At 40.7% G+C, this 22868-nt stretch overlaps 1 protein-coding gene across 3 annotated transcripts in view; it reads right to left on the bottom strand.

The window, feature by feature from the left end:
- Positions 1-3100: 3100 nt before the first annotated feature.
- MAPK14 (mitogen-activated protein kinase 14) overlaps positions 3101-22868 on the bottom strand; it is a 69879-nt gene continuing 50111 nt past the window's right edge. Inside the window, exons 9-12 of one of the 3 annotated variants that reach the window (XM_068558795.1) lie at positions 13918-13997; positions 11334-11412; positions 6288-6461; positions 3101-5481 (exon numbers count right to left, since the gene is read on the bottom strand). In XM_068558795.1, the coding sequence (XP_068414896.1) occupies positions 5414-5481; positions 6288-6461; positions 11334-11412; positions 13918-13997 (401 nt within the window). In that variant the 3' untranslated portion in view covers positions 3101-5413. Of the gene's footprint in view, positions 5482-5510; positions 6096-6287; positions 6462-11333; positions 11413-13917; positions 13998-17833; positions 17914-22868 lie in introns of those variants that run through there. The other 2 variants (XM_068558793.1, XM_068558796.1) reach the window with 2 other exon arrangements.

The following is a 22868-nucleotide window of genomic DNA, read 5'->3' as shown; positions in this document are numbered from 1 at the left end:
TGGGGAAACAAATTATCTAGATCATGGCCCTTAGCCATCTTCAATAATCTTTTGATTCTTGTTCCAATTCATTAAATTGCTGTGCATCTAACTTGAATTACACGGCAAGATGGAGCCAAGAGAATCAGAAACTAATTCTAACACTTGTCTCTTCTTAAACTGGGAACTTGCACACGGCAAGGTTTCTTAGGGCAGATAATCTTTACATATTTGGTTTCTTTCTTTAGATGGTCTTTGCTATTGCAGACTGTCGATTGTAAAAACAGGAAACAGGACAAGATGATTTGCAAGTGATTAAAATATGATAGTTATTCACTGACTCAGTCAATAAAGATGAGATGCCTACTGTGCGTCAGGTACCATGCTAGGTGATGGGGACACTGTAGTGCACAAGAGAGTTTGTGCCCTCAAGGACATACAGCCCTGAGCTAACATTTATTGAGCACTTACTGTATGCCAAGGGCTTTACATATCTTGACTCATTTAATCCTCACAATGAGGACTGTCAACCTGTGAGGTTAAGTTCAGAGAGAAAAATAATTTGCCCAAGATTATACCACTAGGAGATAGAGAGGCTGGGATTTGAACTCAGGCAGACTGGTTCCAGAGTCTGTGTCCTTAAGCTTCATGTTTTTTTCTCTTGAGCAAGTGATACAGACACCAGGCAATGACAAAGCAATGTGACAAGTGCCACCACTGATTAATGCAGATGAGTACCAAAAATAAAAGCACACAGAAGCCACACCTAATCCAAGCTTGGGGATGCTCAGGGAAGATTTAGAGGGAGTGATAGGGAAAGTTGGCCCAGAGGAGTGAGGCAGGAGAAGGCAGGGGGTCCTAGGCAGAGAGAATATCACGCACAAAGACCAGGAGACAGAGAAAGCAGTGTGCATTTAGAGCAGTGCCACAGAGAGGGAGAGGAAGTGACGTGAAGCTATGGAGAGAGGAGCTGAAGAGAGGCTGAGGGAGGGAAGAAGGTAGCTGCTGTAGCCCTTCGTTGGCCCGCTTCTCTCCGGAGGGTGGAGGTGCGTTTCTATACCAGATGATAAGGAAGCAGGGGAGGGGGGCTGGGACCTGGGCGAGGCCCAGTGTGTGCTGCACAAGATAAGGCACCAAGTGCCTATCCTACCCATTCTAGTCTCCTTAGTCTCTAATTGATTATATTGTAAGCAATATGACAAATGACACAAATATAATGCAGATTAATTGCAATTATTGCAAATCTTACAAAAGAGTGGATTTGATGAACTTGACAAATAATGCTAGAAAACTGCTCAAATCTCAAGCAAAGCCACTGAAAAATGTGGATCTGGCAGACTCAGAGGATGACAATAAAGGGAGAGGTGATAAGGTGATCACCAAGGTGATCACTTATAAAAAAGAACAATGTAAATATCAAGAGATTGAGGTCCATAGGCAAACAGGAAAATCTCAGTTTTTATTTACTTTTTTTGCCACCAAGTGGCATGTGGGATCTTAGCTCCCCGACCAGTGATGGAACCTGTGCCCCCTACAGTGGGAGCTCAGACTTTTAACCACTGGACCGCCAGGAAAGTCCCAGATCTCAAATATTTTTGAAAACATTCCCTCTCTGATTATGCTGTAAAAATCAGATGGAAAGAATATTGTAGGATACTAAACATGGTTTCACTCGAAAAACAAACATTTGATTCTTTGTTATAAGAATATTCTTAAAATTACAAGCTTTTATAATTTCATTCGGTTTTCATGATGAAAGTCCCCATCAGACTTCCTCTCTCCCCGAATCCCCACCATATACAATGAAATTCTGGTCCCCGTTTTAAGTGGATTCACTTTTAGGTGAGCTTTTTCTGGTGTCAACCCCCTCCCTGAGCTAAACAGGCCCTTTGCTCTCAGCAGCCTGGGAGGAAGGTTGTGTCACAGTGCTGATTCTGGTATGGGAAGGCAAAATATTTCCTACCATTGCCTGATCCTTACAGGGGCTGATGTATCACATGTCACAACTGGGTCTCTTTTCTCTTACCCCCTTAAGAAGTCACTGAGGACAGAACGAAGACAAGAGCCTGTGCTTGGTTTGCCTTCTATCCCTGCCATCATTCCCAGCTGCCAGCCAGGGACCAGACAGCACAGGACAAAACCCCCAGCTGCACACTCTCAACATCCTCACAGGCTGGGCCTCACAACCCACCCTGGGACCCCTGTCAGTCAGCATTCCGGGGCCACTGAGGAAGGAAGCACACCAACACAGGCCCTGAGAACAGCTGTGAGACCTCGTGACGCTTTAATCTTGTGATGCAATCCAGTAGTTTTGAAGAATATTGTTGTCAAGGGCCATATGACAAGAGTCATCAAATACATTTACTCAAAAGTCTATGAACAATGTACACATACAACCTTCTCCCTACAATTTTAAAATAAAAGCATAACTTTCTACAGATAGTCTTGGAAAGTCAAAGCTGAAAAGAACTCAAGCATATTTAAACAAACTTCATGTTTCAGATGAGGAATCTGAAATCCTAGGCCAGGGGTCGGCAAACTTTTTCTGTAAAGGGTCAGAGAGTAAATAGTTTAGACTTTGTAGGCCATATGGTCTCTGTCGTAACTATTCAACTCTGTTGTAGCACAAAAGCAGTCACAGACAATACATAAACAACGTGTGGTTGTGTTCTGATACAGCTTTTATTTATGGGCACTGAAATTTGAGTTTTACATTATTTTTCACATGCTACAAAAATACTGTTCTTCTTTTGACTTCAAGCATTTAAAAAGGTAAAAACCACTTTTAGTGGGCTACACAAACAGGTGGTAGACTGGATTTGGTCCCTGGGCCATAGTGTGCTGACCCCTGTCCTAGGACACTCTGACACCCAAGTGTAGCCTGTAGTGTTATACCTTATTTATTTGCTCTTTGCTTTGGCCATCCACATCAAAGACTCTGACCTGCTTAACCATAAAATGTACAAGCAAGGAGCTCTATAAATGTTTTCTACATTTTAGGAGTAATATTAAGATCTGTCAGAAACATATGCCAGGCCACAGTTGAAAGACAATTGATATAATGCTATATTGTGTATTAAATAAAAACAAGAGAAAAATATAATAAATTTGAGAAACTCACTAAATTTGAAAAATAGGCTTTATTTTAACCAGTGGTATTGTATGACAGCCTATATGGCATAACTGAATACAGCCAAGTTCATGAGTACAAATAAAATAGAATTTTCCCTCATTCTCTCTTTCGTTTTCTGTTCAGAGAAATCAGGAGATGGGAGCATTATGCTCAGAAACCAAGGAGCTCTTCCGCAGGCAGGCTCCAGCTGAGTCCAGGCTCCTGGCGCATTCAGCCTCTTAACACGTATACGGTCTCATGTGCAAAGACCTTTATGAAAAAAATATTCAGAGCAGTATTTCTGTAGGAAATCACACTAGCATTTACAACAAAACATGGCTGATAAAATTCATCCTGCTGTGGATCACGAGGATTTGAACTGCATATAAAGGAGATGAGGCCTCTGCGTTCATTTTCCTTTAAAGAGGGGGCGAATTCCGGGTGACTCCCGGGTGAGGTGTGATCACCATCAGCTGCCTCCTTCCTCCTCACTCCAGTTCACTTGGGGGTCCTACCCTGTCCCTCTGGAGTGCAGGTATCACTGCACTGTGACAGAGAAATGGAAACGCCTTGGCCCCAATACAAGATTCTGTCACACAGCCAACACTGGAAGTGGCTCTACGCTTTCTTCTTTCACAAAAGGTTTAAATATATGGGCCCTTATGTAGCACAAGATGCCTGAAATTCAGAAAATTATGAAAACAACTCTTCTCCACCCCTGAGGATATTTCATCTTTATAAAGTTGAAAATACAAAATATTAAAATAATTTGCCCTTCCTCCCCATCAAAAGGAATCATATTCTCAATGGATTCCTGCAATATAGAAAATTCTGAAACAAAATTTATTTCTCCACAAACCAAGACCAAGAAGTCAATGTTAAGCTGCCAAGAAGACCCTTTTCCAAAGAAGGGTGGAAAAGACACCTCATTACTTTTCTTTTTAAAAAATAACCATATTTAGACAAAGATAGCAAAAGGAGTTTCTGGCCTCATGAGCTTTTATTTTTCACTTTGATTTTCAGCATTTCTTAGCATTGGTTATTGGGAGTGAAGAGAATGACTTGTTCTCCAAAGTCTGAGATATTCCTGGGACAAGCCCTGATCTTTCCTGGTTGACGGCTCCCCAAAAATAGTCTGTTGTAAACCAGATGGCAAGAATGGAAATGCTATACATCCATCTGTTCCATTTCTTCATAGTTTTCACATCAAAAGCACCTGGAGTATCACTTGTGTTCAACACAAAATAGCACTGGGGGCTGAAGAGAGGATGACATCACTTGCCCATAGCATCAGCTGAGGTGACGTGGATTCTGAACTACCCACAAGGTCTTCACTGGCAAACCTGCCTGGCACCAGGGCCTCCCGAAGAGAACAGGACGAGCAACCGTGCATGCTCAAATAGCAAGACGTGCAAAACACATCATCACTCTGCTAGGAATAAAGAGCACGCAGGAAGTACACTGAGAGCAAGAACCAGCTTCTGACTACTGGGGCCAGTACTTAAGAAACCTCTGCACTGAAGGTGGTGGGTATGCAGAGAAATGGCAAAGACACCCGGCTGGGGGTGTGGGCGTGAGGGAGGAAGAGAGAGAAGCACATATACGCACGCTCACACGTGGTGCCTCTGAAGGCTCCCTGGCCACTTCGGGTTCACAAGTGGCGGTCCAACAACGTGACTACTTGCCTGGCTCAGAACTTCATCCGCTGCACTCTCCTAACCAACTACACTTTCTTCTCTCCTTTTAAGGCACAGACATATTTATAGTTTCAGGTACAGCTGCTGAGTTCTGAGAATCACACTAAGCAAGTTAATCACAGACTAGTGCACAGAAGCCAGTTGGTCCTTTTTCGCTGATGCATCACTGAGGGACAGCTCCAGGTGTGAAGCAGCCAGAAGGTGTGAGCCTTCTCTCTATGCCACTGTGGGATGCGGTCAAGTCTAACCTCCACCGTCAAGGTGGGGCCACAGGAGAGGCCAAAATGGCAAAAGCATGACTGGGGTCTGGGATGTTTAATATTTTTCACTTTGCATTTAACAAACCCTACAAGATGGCAGCTCTTGCCCGCCTAGCTGACTCTCACAAACAAGAGCAAGCAGAGGCTGCCACAGAGCATCTGTCACTCCACGTAAAGTCACTGTGATAGTTTGCTCATCATCTCTTACCCTCCACAAAGTCAGACACACACAACACACACACACACCCCTTCCACCATGGAGGAAATCTTTGCTACAAGAGGCACTTGAATGATATTTGGAGAGTTCCCATGAAAAGGCCTTCCCCTCACAGTGAAGTGGGATCAACGGAACAGAAACCAGATACTCAAGACTCCATCTCTTCTTGGTCAAGGGGTGGTGGCACAAAGCTGATGACTTCATCGTAGGTCAGGCCTAGAAATTGGGAAGGAAAAGTACGATGTGAGAGTTTAGACTTTTCACTTTGCTGGCAAGCACCCTAACTTCTAAGCTCAAGATCCTTCCTCCCTGTTCAGGCCGCTGGTTCGATGGGCTATTTCAAATAATTGCCTCATTGCTTGTGTGTAATATCCTAATGGAACGTGTGATTACACAGAAGTTCAAGGATACATATAAAAGAACCATTTTTCTTGTTTCTCTCATCATCTAGTGCCTCCTCTTTAAAGCTCTGGAGAAGATGCTCAAGAGTAGCAAAGCAATCCCACACGCTACAGCAACAGATAATCCTGGCTTTTGGGATTTAACTCGAGTTCTGAATTTGTGTTTTATGGAGAGAATATGAGATTGGGCATGGCAGACCTGGGTTCCATTTCTGGCTGCATCCCTAACTATGACTAAGGTAAGAGATACAATATAAACTCTCTTTGCCCCAATTCTATCCATTGTAAAAATTCCCTATTCCCTACTTAGCTCAGAGAGATGGTATAAATGCAGAAATTCTGAGAACCTCAAAGCTCTATGCAGACGTGAGGGGCTGTGCACAAAATCAGACCAGACAGAAGCATCTCAAAGGTCCAGAGTGTCGTCATCTACAACAGACAGTTTCCATCAGAGGAACATACTCATTCTGCATTAGAGACCCTCATTACAAGTTTTAACGAGTTGGATGTAACCAGAAAAAATTCCACCACCCCCCCACACAGCTTTTGGTTAGTGGTTCACCTAGGAAAGATTTTTAAATCTAAGTTCTCAAGCTAGATGTTCATCCTGCTATGACTTACTTTTCCATTCATCTATAAGGAGGTCCCTGCTTTCGAAAGACTGATCGTAAGGATCAGCCACTGGTTCATCATCAGGATCATGGTACTGGGCAAAGTAGGCATGTGCAAGGGCTTGGGCTGCTGTAATTCTCTTATCTGAGTCCAATACAAGCATCTTCTCCAGCAAGTCGACAGCTATCAGTACCACAGATTGGAAGGAAAAAAGAAGAGTTTTTAACACGTTACCAAAAATTTATGCCTTATTAAGCAAACACACAGTTTTGACCCTTCATACCCAAACAAAGAATTCTCCAAAGTATCTGATCTAGGATATATTACTCCTTTCCTCCTTTAAACATATACGTGTGTGTGCATGCTTGCATGCGTGTATGGATGGGTGGGTGGATTTTGTGTTTTTTAAGAATATATCACTGGGACTTCCCTGGTGGCGCAGTGGTTAAGAATCCACCTGCCACTGCAGGGGACATGGCTTCGAGCCCTGGTCCAGGAAGATCCCACATGCCACGGAGCAACTAAGCCCGTGCGCCAAAACTACTGAGCCTGCGCTCTAGAGCCCTCGAGCCACAACTACTGAAGCCTGCGCGCCTAGAACCCGTGCTCCGCAACAAGAGAAGCCACCGCAATGAGAAGCCCATGCGCCGCAACTAGAGAAAGCCCGCGCGCGGCAATGAAGACCCAGTGCAGCCAAAAATAAATAAATTAATTAACTAAAAACCAAAAACCAAAAAAAACTAGAGAAGAATACATTACTAAAGAAGAATTTTAAAAAGTAACAGATTGTGTTTGAACAAGCTTTTGTGGAATGTCAGTGTCCAACTGCTACCACTACGGTCAAAATGTCAGAATGAAAGCCCATAACTAAAGTAATCTACAAGAGGTAAGTAGGGCCGGTTTCTTACTGTTTTGTCCTTTCTGTTTATTACTAACATAAGGCAAGTGAATATTCATCTGATGGATCTAATGAACAAATTGAGGATTTTTTATGGGTGTGTGGATGAGACATGGTATTTGGATAAAATCATTATGAGCAGTTTCAGTATACAAAATAATAGGACAGTGAATAGTCATATGCCCACCACCAACAATTAACCTTCTGTATTTCTTTATCTATATATACATACATTTTTCACCGAACCATTTTAAAATAAAATGACAGACATGAAACTTTACCTCTAAATATTTCAGCATACAGATAGCTTCCTATACAATCATAAAACTGTTATTACATATGACAAATATATAATTCCCAAATATCATCTAAAATCCAGTACATGTTAAAATTTCTTCAGTTACCCTAAAGTTGTTTTTTATACCTAGTTTGTTCAAACCAGGATCCAATTAAGGGCCATGCATTGCATTAGATTGAGTTTCCTTAGTCTCGAAATAATCCCCCCACTTCTAACCCCTATTTTTTCCTAACTTTGACCTGAAAATACCCACCCCCAGTTGTCTTGTGCTATCATGTACCTACACCCTTGTTTTCCTCTATTCCTTGTATTTCCTGAACCCTGTTAGATCTGAAAATTTGGTAAGAATTGGGTTATAAATATTTTTGGAAAGAATATTTCATAGGTGATGCTATGTACTTGATGGTACATTAAAGCCATTTGTCCCATTAATAATGAAGCTAAATTTGATCACTGGGTTAAGATGTTTCTTTTTTGCCCCAAGAAAGTACCCTGTGGGATACACCAGGTAAATATCAGTTTCTTTCACTTACAGCTTTCAGCATCCATTGATTTTTCCTTCCCAGCAACTATTTCATTACGGGGTCACAAAACAGTGGGTTTTTTTGTTTTCTTTTGTTTTTTTTATAATTCTTACAAATGAGGATGTTTTGAGTTTCAGAACGGTGGCATTTGGGAGGACAAATAATGACATCTCGACAGTTATCACTTTGGTGTAACAAAGGCATTTGAGGCTTTGCAAATTATTGATGTCTCCTTAAATGTGGAAGGGGGCAGGGATGGGTAGTGAAGGGGAGGACTGTTTCCTGAAGAGATCCATGCTGCATACACTGGAGGATGTAAAAGACCCCTGTCCTGCAGCCTCAATTCCAGAGTAATCCAAAGGAGAAATGTGGGTTTCAGAGGAATACAGGAACAAAGTGAATATTTATGTGTCAAGTTCATAAGTTTACACTTTAAAGCACTGGGAAAATTGCCTAGATATATGTTCTTCTTCTCTACTTAGAAAAAATAACCTTATCAGGTGTTGTTTGGGTCATATGATGAGTCTTTGCCACCCCCAGGGTAAAAAGAACCATGCCCTTATAGCCAATACTTTGATAAAAAATAAGATCAAGGTTAAGAAAAAGATTCCTCTAAGATCTTGACAGATACAAATACACACACTCCATCAAAGGGCAATTTAAGTTTTACTTCATGTTTTGAGGATAATGGTGAAACATGAAGTCAGTAATGGACAAAATAGAGCTGTCAATATTTACACTGTTAGTATATTCCTTCTTGGTTAATATGCTGGGCACAAGTTCCTGGTCAGTAACACCATGTTCTGCCTGCAAGAAGAGACTCTTTATATGACATCACTGGGCAGTGGACAGATAGGTCTGTTTAAATTTTGAGAACTGCCGTGCTGAGCAGCAGATGGCTCAAGCCTCCTTCAACTCACTAGCAGCCTGCAGTACTAAGTGGTATCCAGTTCTTTTGAATGCTTAAATGTCGTGATTCCAGAGAACGGGGACACCTATCAGGATAGATGTGACCCAAATAAGCTGCTGGGACACACACATATTCCCCTTTCCTCGGAAAAATGAATTAACAAATCTCTTTGAGTCAGCCATCAGGAAGTCAAACAGTGAGCACTGCCATGTCTAAAACGTGAGCTGATATGATGAAAAAACTCATAACAGAATGACAGACAGGGAAGCGACCGGCACACAGCGTAATTTCCCAACATCCTACAGTACTTAACAACTCAAAGAGAGCGTCTCACAGACCCTTGAACTAGATAACACAGTATAAACAAATCATACAAAGCCAATCAGAGCATACCAGGGCAGATGCAAACCCAAGCCAACCCCAGCAGAGTTCTGTATACCCCTGATGAGTTTGTGGATTTATTCTTAGATGTGAGAGTGATCCAGCTGAGATCCGACATACTCTCATCTCCAAGGCCGACAGGGACTCATCTATAGCTGCCTAACACTTCAAAGAGTGTGAGCATCTCTGCTATTGTAAGAATTATCACAGTAACACTAAACTGCTCTCAAACAATCACCGTGGATCAAGTACTTAAAAAAGTAAAGCCACTTAGCCTTCACTCCAACTTCTAAAGAGGCTGTCATGGGTGTCAGCTCTCAGAAGGATAAAACTAAACCTGAAGCCCGGCTGCTGGGACCCTTAAGCAGAGGGATGACCAAAACTGAGATTTAAAAACATACTACTAAGTGACTTCCCTGGTGGCGCCGTGGTTAAGAAGAATCTGCCTGCCAATGCAGGGGACACGGGTTCGAGCCCTGGCCCGGGAAGACCCCACATGCTGCGGAGCAACTAAGCCCGTGCACCACAACTACTGAGCCTGTGCTCTAGAGCCCATGAGCTGCAACTACTGAGCCCGTGTGCCACAACTACTGAAGCCTGCGTGCCTAGAGCCCGTGCTCTGCAACAAGAGAAGCCACCACAATGAGAAGCCCATGCACTGCAACAAAGAGTAGCCCCCGCTCGCCGCAACTAGAGAAAGCACGCACGCAGCAACGAAGACCCAACACAGCCAAAAATAAATAAATAAATAAAATTAAAAAACAACAACAACAAAACATACTACTAAGATACAATCTTCAGAAAAGTAAGAAGGTTGATTGTACTATTATCACAGCATTGCTCCCCTCCTGTCATAGGGAGGTCCTGGTCTGATTTTTCTGTGTCTGTCATTAAATAGCACTGTCCCCTGTCTTCTAGAGTCAGGGAATTAGAGACTCAGGCAATAACACTTTTGGGGACCAAAAAAAGTACACATCAGCCCCTGGTTTTAAGGAACAAAGCAACTCTTTATTTTAGCCAAGGCAGTACACATCCTGCAGCTGCCACTGTTACGTCCCTTTGCCAAAGATCCTGGAAGTGATGGTGGCAGGAAGGAATATGGAGCCATTCCTTAAAGTCTGGGGTGGCAAACTAGCTTCGCAAAGAGAGAATGGTTAAGTCTCTAAGGGCAAAAGGAGAAGAGGGGGAGGGAAAAGTACATGAGGACGACGGGACCTGTAGGTAGAGAAGGGCACACTGCAGGGAGCACCTGGGTGGGTCTACTAACCACCATCTGTGCTTCGGCTGTTTTCTCCCTCAGTGAGGGACACTGCAAAACAACAGCAGTGGGCTTCCCTGGTGGTGCAGTGGTTAAGAATCCGCCTGCCAATGCAGGGCACATGGGTTCGAGCCCTGGTCCGGGAAGATCCCACATGCCGCGGAGCAACTAAGCCCATGCGCCACAACTACTGAGCCCACGTGCCACAACTGCTGAGGCTGCATGCCGCAACTACTGAAGCCCGCGGGCCTAGAGCTCATGCTCCACAACAAGAGAGGCCACCGCAATGAGAAGCCTGCGCTCTGCAACGAAGAGCAGCCCCCGTTCGCTGCAACTAGAGAAAGCCCGCGTGCAGCAACAAAGACCCAACGCAGCCAAAATAAATACAATAAATACACAAATAAATTAAAAAAAAAAACAAAAACCCCAACAGCAGTGGTGAACGACTCACAGGCTTTTCTCTGTTCCTGTTTCCTCCTGTATCCCTCAATCTGTTCTCCTAGCATTCCCATTACTTTCTCTCCTTTCTTCACTGTCCCAGCCTATTTCCCCCATCAAATTCTGTGATCATATAAATATATAAGCATGTCATGAGACTGAAAAAAAAAAAACCTGACAATACAAACACGGATAATAAATGGCATTATTTACCTCCTTCCAAGATTTAATTAATGGTACGATATTTAGTCAAAAGGAAAAACTCTTCTTCAAATCCCTAACTTATGTCATAACCAATATTGAATATATTGATACTGAATCCATTAGATGAGGATATGGGCAACTTACCCAAGGGATTGGCACCGATAAATACATTTGCAAAGTTCATCTTTGGCATCTGGGTCAAAGACTGAATGTAGTTTCTTGCCTGTAAAACAGAGGGTTTTCAAAATGGCTTTGTTCAGTATTGTTGCTGCTCTCAAAGAGTCTGGGTCATGTCAAAGAACGAGTGTTAACTGACAGGGTCTGCTAGCTTCAATGTTTATGAATGTCACTGACATTCTTTAAATACTTCTCTCTTACTGCCATCCTAACCTCCTTATTTACGATCAGCACCTTTATTTACTCCTGCTATCTCTCACAGTTAAATTTCAAGTGAACAAAAATGCGAACCAATTAAGTTCCCTTTCATTAGCATTCTGGTCACAGGATCAGAAGGTTAAAAAGATATCTAAGAAGTAGACCTTTCTGAGACAGCCTTCCTAAAAAAGCTGCAGTTGGCATAGGGATTGGTATTCCCAAAGAAAGTCTAGGATCAACTGTCTTTTGATGGTGCTGATCTCAGCAGGTACTCTTAGTATATGAAAAGGATATCAGTATTAAGCCTTGCTAACAAAATATTCATGGTGACCAGAAAGTAAACGTAAGCATTATATATATTATTCTAAGAGGTTCAAACACATTTTAAAAATACTAAACCAATTTAACAAGAGTAATAAAGAATCGTGGATAAGTTACACAGCCTAGGCAGAAATCCTTCCCCTACCACCTATAAGATACATCTTCTTGGGCAAGTCTTAACTAGCATATCAATTACCTCATCTGTAAAATATTTGTATTACTATTAGATATTAGTATTTGGCTTGCCTATACCATATGGTTATTGTGATACTCAAGCAAGATAAAACTCATGAGAGCTTCCAACTAAAATTTTGACACACAAAAAATTTATATACCAATATAGGTTTTATAAGTTTGATCCTTGGGGTGGGACAGGCCTGAGTTTGAATCTTGACTTTACCACTTTGGGTAAATTACTTATTCTCTTTAAGTCTTGAGTTCTTCATCTATAAAACAGGGTTAATAACAGTGCCTACCTCACAGGGCTGGAGTGAGGACTAGCGATAACAAAGCAGTACCTCCTTAGCGTGGTACTTGGTTCAGAGGGAGAGCTCAAATAAACATTAGCTGCTATCACTGTCGCCTTTAGAAAGGAAAGCCTGACAATTTCTGGACTTCATTCTAAGGAACTTAAGGTGCTAAATACTTTGAAGGACTGACATCTCTAATCAAGGCAAAACCAAACACTGGTCTTGAGAATAATCATATAAACACAAATGTAACTCATAAATGCATGCTTCAGATATTAGGTATTAAAGTAAGTTTATGACCTTCCCTGTTTCAAAGAATAAATCCCACTATCAGTCTATCTGAGTAGCTGAGGTAAAACTTCTTTAAAGGTATGCACGTATAGTTATGTATGTACGTATATACACACACATACAGGTTAGAAATAGTTCTAGCTGCTAGGGCAACGTCACCTTTTTAAAATTTATATATATATATATAAATTATATCTATAATATTAACACATATAATACAATATTATATTAGTTTCAGGTATATAACAGTTATTCAAATTTTTATAGATTATATTCCATTTAGAGTTATTTATAAAATATTGGCTATATTTCCTGTGCTGTATAACCTATCCTTGTAGCTTATTTATTTTATACATAGTAGTTTGTACCTCTTAATAACTTCACATTCTTAGTCATTGTATGCAGAGCAAGCAGGAGAGGCCCACTTTGAAAAGCAGCTGAGAATCTTTCTGATTTGAAAAGAAAGCTCTAGGAATTGAATTATCGACATGCCTGTTATCCCTTCCTACTTGAGCATGTAGATAAAAGAATGAATGGAAAACAGAGTTAAGAGACCTGTCTCATGCAGAGAACAATCTTCCCTATAATAAGATAAATAAAAAGACCACCTGAATAAAGCTGTGTTGCCAACCTGATTCCCAAAAAGATTAAGGGCACCTTAGAAAGAAGTGCCCCAATCATCTCTGATGATAAAACCAGAGTTAGATTAAGTAGTTAAGCATTGGTAAAAAAGGCACCTAACCCTATCTAAGTGTTCATAATTTATTTATATTATTTGCATATTTTCTTTTAAATATAGTACTTACTAGCATTAGACATTTTATAGGTTTGTTTGTTTTTTCTTTTTAAATGAAGACTCTTCTTGCGGTCATTAAAAAAATGGATGAATAGGAAAGGATGTTAATGGCCTTCAGTTAATACACCTCCAGCTGAAAATCATTAGATGGTAGCATACCCTGACTGTAGGCATAGAATCCTAGGAAAACACCAACTTCCTCTTGAGCACTAAATTCATAAAACTCAAATATAAAAGTAACATCATTTTCTAAGTACAAGCCTGTAAATTATATTCTCAGTTCACAGGATTGGGTGACGTTTTATCCCAAATGTCAACATTCTGTAATAGCACATAGGCAGTCTTTGCCTTAGTAGCCCTCAAGGCACATGCAAGCATTCAGTGACATTGAAAACTGTGTTGGTTATACAGTGGCAATAAAATGAGAATGTGGCCCTCTGAATTAGATATCCTTGCACAGTCTATTTGTTCTCACCTCATGGCTTGGCATCCTGTTAATGAGATAAGCAGGGGGAGTCCCCGTCAGACGCATAATCTGCTGAAGCTGGTTAATATCTTAGATGCCTAGTCAAGGGCGTTGTTAAGCATACAGTGCGAAAAATAAATTTCAACTCAAGTTTTAAAAAAAGGCCAAAAAGCCACCCCCAAACAAACAAATAGCCTACTTCCACCCATCCCACCCACCCCAGGCCAGAGCCCAAGGCTGCATATGAAATCATGCTTCTGTGAATGGCATGAGAGTTAGTAGGCACGTAGCCAGTGACCGGCCATCTGGAGAAGAAAAACTTTCTTTTGGTTTTAGCATCATCTTTAACATTAAATATTTAGGCTCCCTGGAAAGAGACTGCCCCTTGGATCCAGGATGCCAGCCAGAGAACTGTTTTCAAGTACTGATGGCCAAAACGTGTTTGCTTGTGGGGTAAATGGAGAGGATTCAGAAAATTTTGACTCAACTTTGGATATAATAAAATGTCCAACATATCCATTTAAGGTAGAGGTTAAATTTTTGTGGCACAGGTTTAGGTGATTCTCTAAAATACCACCCCTCCTAAGGTAAGACCAAGGTGGTATGTGGGTTGATAAGCAGTACCAAGTTTCAAAGACAGTAGTTAGTGATACATTTAAAATACATGCCACAAACACACAATGGTAAGTGACAGGGAGATGGGGGGAAAGTTAGAAGCTAATGGCAGAGACAAAACAGAAGTCACAAGCTGCTGACAGTATTACAGCATGCCACAATGATTTCTCCCACAAGTCTCTTTAACAGGTGAACAGACTGACTTTTGCTTAACAAACATCCTGGAGGAAGTTGGCAAAACACTCTGCAAGTATCTGACAAAGGCAGAACTATGAGGCCTTCCAAATGTATGCGCACGTAGGTAAGTTGTACTCTAAACTTCTCTCATTTAGCTGTCCCATCAATTTTAACACAAACACTACAAGAATTGTTAGTTTATCATGTGTTGCTTATTAAAGTAGAGTGATGGGATTTTTAAAATCCTCAACACAATAAAAGCCTTTTCATATTCCCTTTGCTGTTATCTATTAATTCTCTCCTTCTGTTGTAGCATCATTTTCAGTAAGTACCCGAATCAAGTAATTTCACTTATTTGTGGCTTCCCTCAATGATTTTTCCACTTTAGCTCATCCTCTGAACTCAGATTCCCTAGTGGTCAGATTACTATAAACACACGTTCAAGGCTGGCTATTAGGAAAGAGCTGGGGCCATGAGCTCCAACCTGCCGTTCATGCTCCCTGGCCCAAAGACAGAAGCCAGCAAATTCAAAAGGTGGTATGAAGTTCTTTTAACATTCTCAATAAAGTTTAGATTTACCTCTAAATAAATTACATAACAAACTACTTTGCATGCCAAGAGAAAGAACAAAAGGGGGTCAATAAGTAAACCAGCAATAGGAATACCAGCTGGGTTTTAAATGTTAAAATCCTGTCACCTTTCTCTTCTTTCTTGTGAACAATAACTTGGCCTGCACATTTTCTGTTTTGTTTTTTTTTTTTGTCTCCTTTAGTCAAATAGGTTATTATATCCCCTTTTTGTCGGGAAGTTAGGAAGAAAATATTTCCAGAGAAAAATGTGAGAGTGAGTCAGTGAAAGGGCTTTTGCTTTCTTAATATGATTTTTTTTTGTCCTTTCACTGATTACTATAGGTATTGGGTCACCAATAAAAAAAATTCTCTCTCCTTACATCCATTGTGACCCATTTATCCCCTTTCTCATGGCACATGCTAACTTGTTCTCAGTCAGCCCATCTATTACTGCGCTCTCTTACTCAGAATGTCCTATTATTTATTGACTGAATTCCATCAATCAGTAAATAATGGCATCACTTCTTCACTACTTTTCAGGAGTAACGAAAATAGCTATTAGCTTTCTCTGTTTACTACATTCCTCCGCTAATGAATTTTTCTTTTCACTTTGAAAAGCTTTAAACCATTTTACTCACCTGGCTTTGTTATTTATGTATCATGTGTTCCACAAATCATGTGCTTCTAAGATAAACTAGTACTTGAGCAGTATCACTAACATCAAATTAATCTTGTCTACCCTTTTCAATGTTTAAATTACTTTTATGCACTAGCCATAACTATGCAGGAGAAAAAAAACACCATTTTCTTATTTCTATACTCAATACAATATTACTTAAGTTCTGTATTCTGATACTCAATTTTATTATGCCCAACTCTATACTAGAGCTGTTGAAATGTACGATGTGCCCTATATCACATAAGATAAAGACATTTCATTATTAGGTCAGGCACTTAGTGTTGTTTCTTTCTTTAAAAAAAAAAAGATGGATTAATGACAGGTAAACACGATCATTTTACCCACACTTTTTCTTTTAGAAATTCTTGTGACTAACAGCACACACCTATAGGGCAGATGGCTGAGGGTGGGCGAGAAGACTGAGAAAGAGCTGCTAGTGGCCACCCCCAGAGAGGGAATGCATTTGCTATCTCAGTCTCATGAGCACTATTCATTAATAAACCGAGTTCCTCCCCAACCCCACTCCCTTGCCCCATGTCCTCTCTATCAGCCAATCTTTCTAAGCAAATGCATTTAAGACAAAAAAGCATCATCCCATATCTTCTTTGATTCACTCCAACCCAGCTTTCTGCATTTCATAGAGCAAAAGAAAACACTCCTTCAGGCTGACACTGTGGTTGATAACTCTGACAATGACTTTCAAAACAGTGTGCAATCGTGAGATTAAAGTTTAGAACACATTATCAGAACATCTGGGATGTAGGCTCAGCTCTGCCAAGTGACTCAGTGCATGACTTGGGCAAGTCACAGTCTTTCTGTGCTTTTGCTTCCTCATCTTAAATGAAACAAATTAAAAGCCTGCCTCTGGCTACCCAGCAGTCTTTCCAGTTGGGCAAAGGGACCCCTTCAGTCAGAAACGCTGGGAGGAGAATACAGAAAGGCACAACTGGAACTTGGCTCCACAGCTCTTTTTCCCATTTATCCAAGTGCCTGGCAGCAGACAGAAGGGAAAGGGGAGAAAGACTGGGCTTTCATGATTTCCCTCACGCCTTTGGCCCAAGAAAATGACCAACAGCAGGAAAGGAGAGCCAAAGTAAGCCAGAGTCACATTCCCATGGCTTCTCTCTAAATGCCTGCTTAGAAGCAGGAAGGCATTAGCTCCAAAGCTTTTTCTCAGGTTACTCAAACTTATAATTACAAAGGCAGGCTGTGGGAGAAGGATTTACAACCCTACTCCTGTGGATCTGAGGTGTGAGGAGTGGGGCTGTTACCTCTAATGGTCTGGAGACTGGGTAGACAGGGACCCCTGTGGGGAATAGACACCTTACACAAGATGTGCGAGTTGTCTATTCTAAAATAATAAAAAGAAAGTAACTTCTGGAAAAGGGCAAGAGAGTGCAGACAACGCACATTTCATTCTTTTAGTGATAAAGCTAGACTAATACATGGTGAGGCTCATGCTCTGAGGATAAACACTAACCAAAAAGTGAAAGGAGCCCTTGAGCATATGTGAAACTCTGAGAAAGATGAAGTCAGGGCTGGAGAATGGAGACAACAAATTTTCCATTAATCTCTTGGAATGGATTAGAATCTCAAATCTCATTTACTGGCATACTACTGCCCAATACAAGCTCCTATGCTCTACTATTACATACCCAGATAGAGAGAAAACAAAACACACTCATGCATGTGAGCAGGCAGGTACACACACACACACACACACACACACACACACACACACACACACACACCCTTCACCTCGGAAGTCGGCACACAAAGGGCATATGTGCTTACAAACATACCCGGGTCAAAGTACAGACTGACAGAAGGGAAGTGGCAGAGGCTCCCAACAGGGCAGATTATTACAATCAAAGCATCAACTCACAGACTCTGAGGAGATTTTCTTCAAAAGCTCAGCCCCTGGGGTTCCAACGAGTCTTAAAATGAGCTTCAACTGATCAATATCTAATGGTGGACTATAAAGGAAAATGTTGGGACAAAATAAAAATGAAAAACAAACAACAAACAAAACGAAACAAACAAAACACCCCAATAACAAAAATTAAAAACCCCAAACCAAGCCAGAATGGTGAGTTCATCTAGGTCACGCCTTCTGCGGGGCAGCCACTTCAAGTAGGGCAGGCTCCTCCTGTACAGAGACTCAAAATGCGACCACACACATATCCAACTTATATTCATTTTGTGCTTCTGTCAACATCCCCTATCAGTAAAGTGAAGCGACTATAGCTGGGTACTTAGATGCCAAAGACAGCATGTGAGAGCACAAAAGCATCACTCAGTCCATATGCTCAGCTCACACCTACCTCCTTACCTTCCACCAAAGCACCAGCAGCCAGTCAAGCGAAGAGCACTGGTCAGCAGAAGGCCACAGAGAAGAAAGAAGCAGAGAGCATAGGAGCTAGGGATGTACAAGCCTACCTGTGAATATTCCCCTAAGGCTTGATCTAAGGAGTCTGTAATACGACAGGGGGCTGGGAAGCTCCCGGGGCCTAACCACGTGAGATGTCCTCCAGAAAACCTCTCTGTCCACACTGACTATGCTAAGCAGAGAACTGTGAGCGACAGTCGCCAGCAGAGGGCCCCACCACCTCACTGCATCTGCACAGCCTTCTGGAGCACCATAACAACATAGAACATATGAGGCTTCAACTTTATAAATGTATTAACAAACCTCACGCATCCCCAGAGCTCTAAATAATAGGCTACAATGCCCAGATCTTTATTGTGGCAGCCAACTCTTCTATGCATATTCACTATGTATGTACATGTACTGACCAGAAGACAGAAACTTTCCATATGTTCTTACTGCTTTTAGCCTTGCCTAAAAAGCTAAAAGGAGAGAAAAAAAATATTATAAAATAGCTTTCAATATTCTCTATGAAAATTTGAATAGCTTATCCATGTCTATATTGACATTCAGAGGGAAAAGGAGGAGAGGATGACTATCTTCTGATTCCTGTCAAAAAAAAACCTGGCAGATTTCTTGCATGATTAGATCCTTCTCAACTTCAGGTGTCAGCTTGAACTTCACCTCCTCAGAGAGGCTTCCCCCAACGCTCTATGGAAGAAGCACTGCCCTCCCTGTTATTCTCCATCTCAGCACAGTGCTTGATAACGTCACAGTGCTCGTCACAATCTATAATTGCTTCCTTTGGTTATTGTCTGTCACCTCTACTGATCTATGAGGAGAGGGGCTGCTCTGCCTGTTCACCACTTATCCCCAGTGCTTAGCCTAACATCTGCTACGTGGTGGGCACTCAAAATATTTAAGAAGGTACAGCAGGATGGAGAGGAGAGAAAATGCAAGAAACTGTTTCTGTTTATGATTATACATATGAAGGCAGTACAGTGTAACTTAAAAATAATGGCCTCTGCAAGCCATAGTTGCCTGAGTTACAGGAATTGGTTACGCAATAATATCCTGCCCTATTCTCTTTTTTTCTCCAGATATGAAATTGGCTTAAACACAACAAAATTCTAGACAGGAGTCAGCAAACCCCATCTGCTGCCTGTTTTGAAATAAAGTTGTATTGGAACACAGCCATGCTCATTGTTTATGTATTGTCTATGGCTGCTTTCAACTTACACAGCAGAATTGAGTGGTTACAACAGAAACCGTATGGTTCCCAAAGCCTAAAATATTTACTATATGGCCCTTTAAGAAAAGGTTTGCAGAACCCCATTGTAGACTCAAACAATTTATGTTCTATACAAAATAAATTAAAAGCAAGTCCACTCACAGAAGTTACTTCTGAATTAAGAATAATAGAGAATAACACTGTAAATCAACTATACTCCAATATAAAATAAAAATTTAAAAAAGAATAGTAGAAAATTTTGCCTCTGCAAATGGCAAAAATCAATGTGTTCTGGAGGCTAAAATTTCAATACTGATTTCTTAATTCAAAGTGTTGTCAAGAAAACAATTTTAAAGCATACATTAATGGGGACGGAGCAGGCAGTGGGGACAGATACCATCTTGCTCTAAAATAATCAAATTAACTGTATTACAACAGAATTTAGTATAGGATCCTCTTTGCTCATTTGAAATGATTCAGTTTACGAAAATTTAGTTCCCTCACATTCTTAAGGAACAAATTTAACGGGGTAGCTATCACACAAGATAAAGTATATCACATATGAGAAAAAAAACTGGACTACTTAAATTCTCAAACAGGTAGTTTTACAAAAAATGCATCAAAACTAATCTCTAGAAATAATACTGCTGAGATTGGCACTCTTATATAAAAGATTTCTGACTACTGAAAATGAGAATCAAGTTTTATACTCCCTCTGAGGAAGACTCTGGGCAGTTTCTCAAGTGTCTTAAACTTCACCCCAACATACCTGAAAAGTATGCCACTTCCACTGGTCACAGTGGTTATGACAACAATGACTTGGGGGACTCCATGTCGTTCTCCTGCCTCAGCCAGTATGAAACAACCTCAGGCCTGAAGAATAAAACCCCAATTCCTCAGCCTCAAATTCATGGCCTTCCCTGATTTGGCATCAAGACTCTTTTCTGACTCTCCCTCAAACTATTATTCCTTAATGCACTCAATGCTTCAACTCACACCAAATATTCCAGGCACTTTTAAGCTTCCAACTTCTTATTTCTCCAAGTCATAAACAGGAATACCCTCCATCCTCCCCTCCTACAAAACCTTTTCTTTCCCTATTTACTCTTCAAAGTCCTGCTCAAACAAGAACTCTGCCATGAAGTCTTCCTGGATATCCTGAGTTTGAATTAATTTCTGCTTCTTCTCAGTAACTTATTTATACCTCTATTATAGTATTCTTATCACTCCGCCTTGTTTTATAAGCAGAGAGCAGATATTTGTTCAAGTGACTCCTGTAACTCACTTTCTGCTGAGTATGATCATTCTGGTTTGGAGGACAGGTACCATCTTACCTCCAGCACTTTCCACTGAGTAGCTCAATAAATATTAACTTGAAAAGACTTCCTGTAATATGCTTTCCAACTCAGCTCCACCCCTCTGTCTTGCCCTGAGAAATCTAGAATGACCATACTCTAATGGAAAGTCTATATACAAAAAAGAAGTCAAGAAAAGTTGCTTCATTTCATATGCAAACGCCCCATCTGAAGTGTTTACACCATAAAGAGTATACAAATACAGTGCGATGAGTGTGTAAGGGGTATGGACAAAGAGCTGGTACAGCATGACAGCCAATACTTAGGAGATTAGTAAACACACAAAGCAAAATAAAAATCTACTTAGTAGCTAAAAGCACTTGCATGAAGGAAGTCAAAGCATGCAAACCTCATAGGAAATCACCATAGGTTCTCCAAGAGCTGGGAAATCCATTGATATACAGGTCAGTCTTCCAATAATACCAGCTACTGTAAGGCCACTACAATTTGTCCAGGCAGTTAAGGCCAGAAGGAGCTTCAAGTAGCTATATAAGCAGAGCAAAGCAAAATTTACCACATTATGACAATTATTTCCACAGCAAGCCATCCTTCTTAACAGGTTTAACCCATTTTTCCCTAGATAGCAGATATTTTTACTGTTAGTCAAAAATGTGTTTTAATTGTAATAATCACAATGTCAAAATTTAAATCATAAATCTCCTGATTTTTCCTAAAACAACTTAGGCTTAAGGTTACTCTTTAGACTAGGTCCTCTGTAGCAAAAGTAAAAGGTGGCCAGAATGAAAAGGCAAGGAAAAAAACTTAAGGGTAATGGGGTATTTAGAGGGAAAGTAAAAGAGGGATATTCGATTCACTTCTAAGTGTTCTAGGCAACTCCTAGGAAACCTCTGCAAGCTGGAGAGTTGAAGATGAATAAGAGGACCATTTGCAGAACCTACATGCGACTACTGCTGCTTATGAGCTGCAGTTTTCAAACAACAAAAAAAAAATCCATATGAGGCAAAGCTGGAACAAAGACCTGTGGAAATTCCCTGGTGACAGACAGGTGGACTAGAATGGGACTTAGCTTACTTCCTTCTCTTCTTGGTCATCAAAATAGGCATTTTCACTGTCATACAAGGAAAAATTTTTAAGGTACTTTAGATTTGTGGACAAGCCTGACAGTTCTAGCCTTTTCAAATGGGGAAATATATTCTCAAGTTAGAGAAGAAAAGGCAAATAACCTACTAAAATATTTTTCTTCTTCAACATTTATTAGGACACTTGCTTTTAGTGTCTGAAGTACAACTGTTTTTTTAAAATGAGAGACTGTTTGAAACCAATGTCTGAAAGAAAGGGGTAGATGTGACAGGAAGGGGTATACCAGAAGTTTTAACTCTACTGGCAATGTTTTATCTCATAATCTGGGTCATATAAACATAGGTGTTCATTTATTTTTCCTTGTCTTTTTGTATGTCTGAAGTAGTTCATAAAATGTTTGAAAAAAATCAAGAGAAGAAATAAATAAAGCAGAATTAAGGAGCCAGTAAACACTAATAAAATTCATATAAAGTAGGGCAGCAAGCTGATGGCAGGAGCCTCATTATCTTCTAGTTAATGTCGAAGTTAATGATAATGTCTAGTTAATGTCTAGTTACCATTTCTATTAAAATGAAAGAAGGAAAGAAAAGTTTCACATGAACGAAATTCATTTGATTACCTAGAAAAGGAAAACAATAGTAAGCCAAGGCTGAGATGTCTGGAAGAAAACAGTATTTGACGTGCAACAGGGCTAGGGAACTCATTGTCTCTCTTCCTTAGGCTGCAGACTGTCAAGCATTAGTAGTAATATTTTCTAATTGGCTTACTCTTTTCAGAACCAATGGTTTTTGAAATAAGTTAGCACCATACCTGAAGACACATTCTGTGTCCCCACTCTCTTCTAATATACAGTTCTCTCAGGTGTGTCCACTTGATATATATATACCCAGTCAACTAGACTTATGAGGAAGGGCTCCATTCTTAA

This window comes from Eschrichtius robustus, chromosome 12 (assembly GCF_028021215.1).
Source record: "Eschrichtius robustus isolate mEscRob2 chromosome 12, mEscRob2.pri, whole genome shotgun sequence".
NCBI lineage: Eukaryota > Metazoa > Chordata > Mammalia > Artiodactyla > Eschrichtiidae > Eschrichtius > Eschrichtius robustus.
Note: the sequence above shows the minus strand (reverse complement) of the source record. Positions and strands in the feature narration are given on the sequence as shown.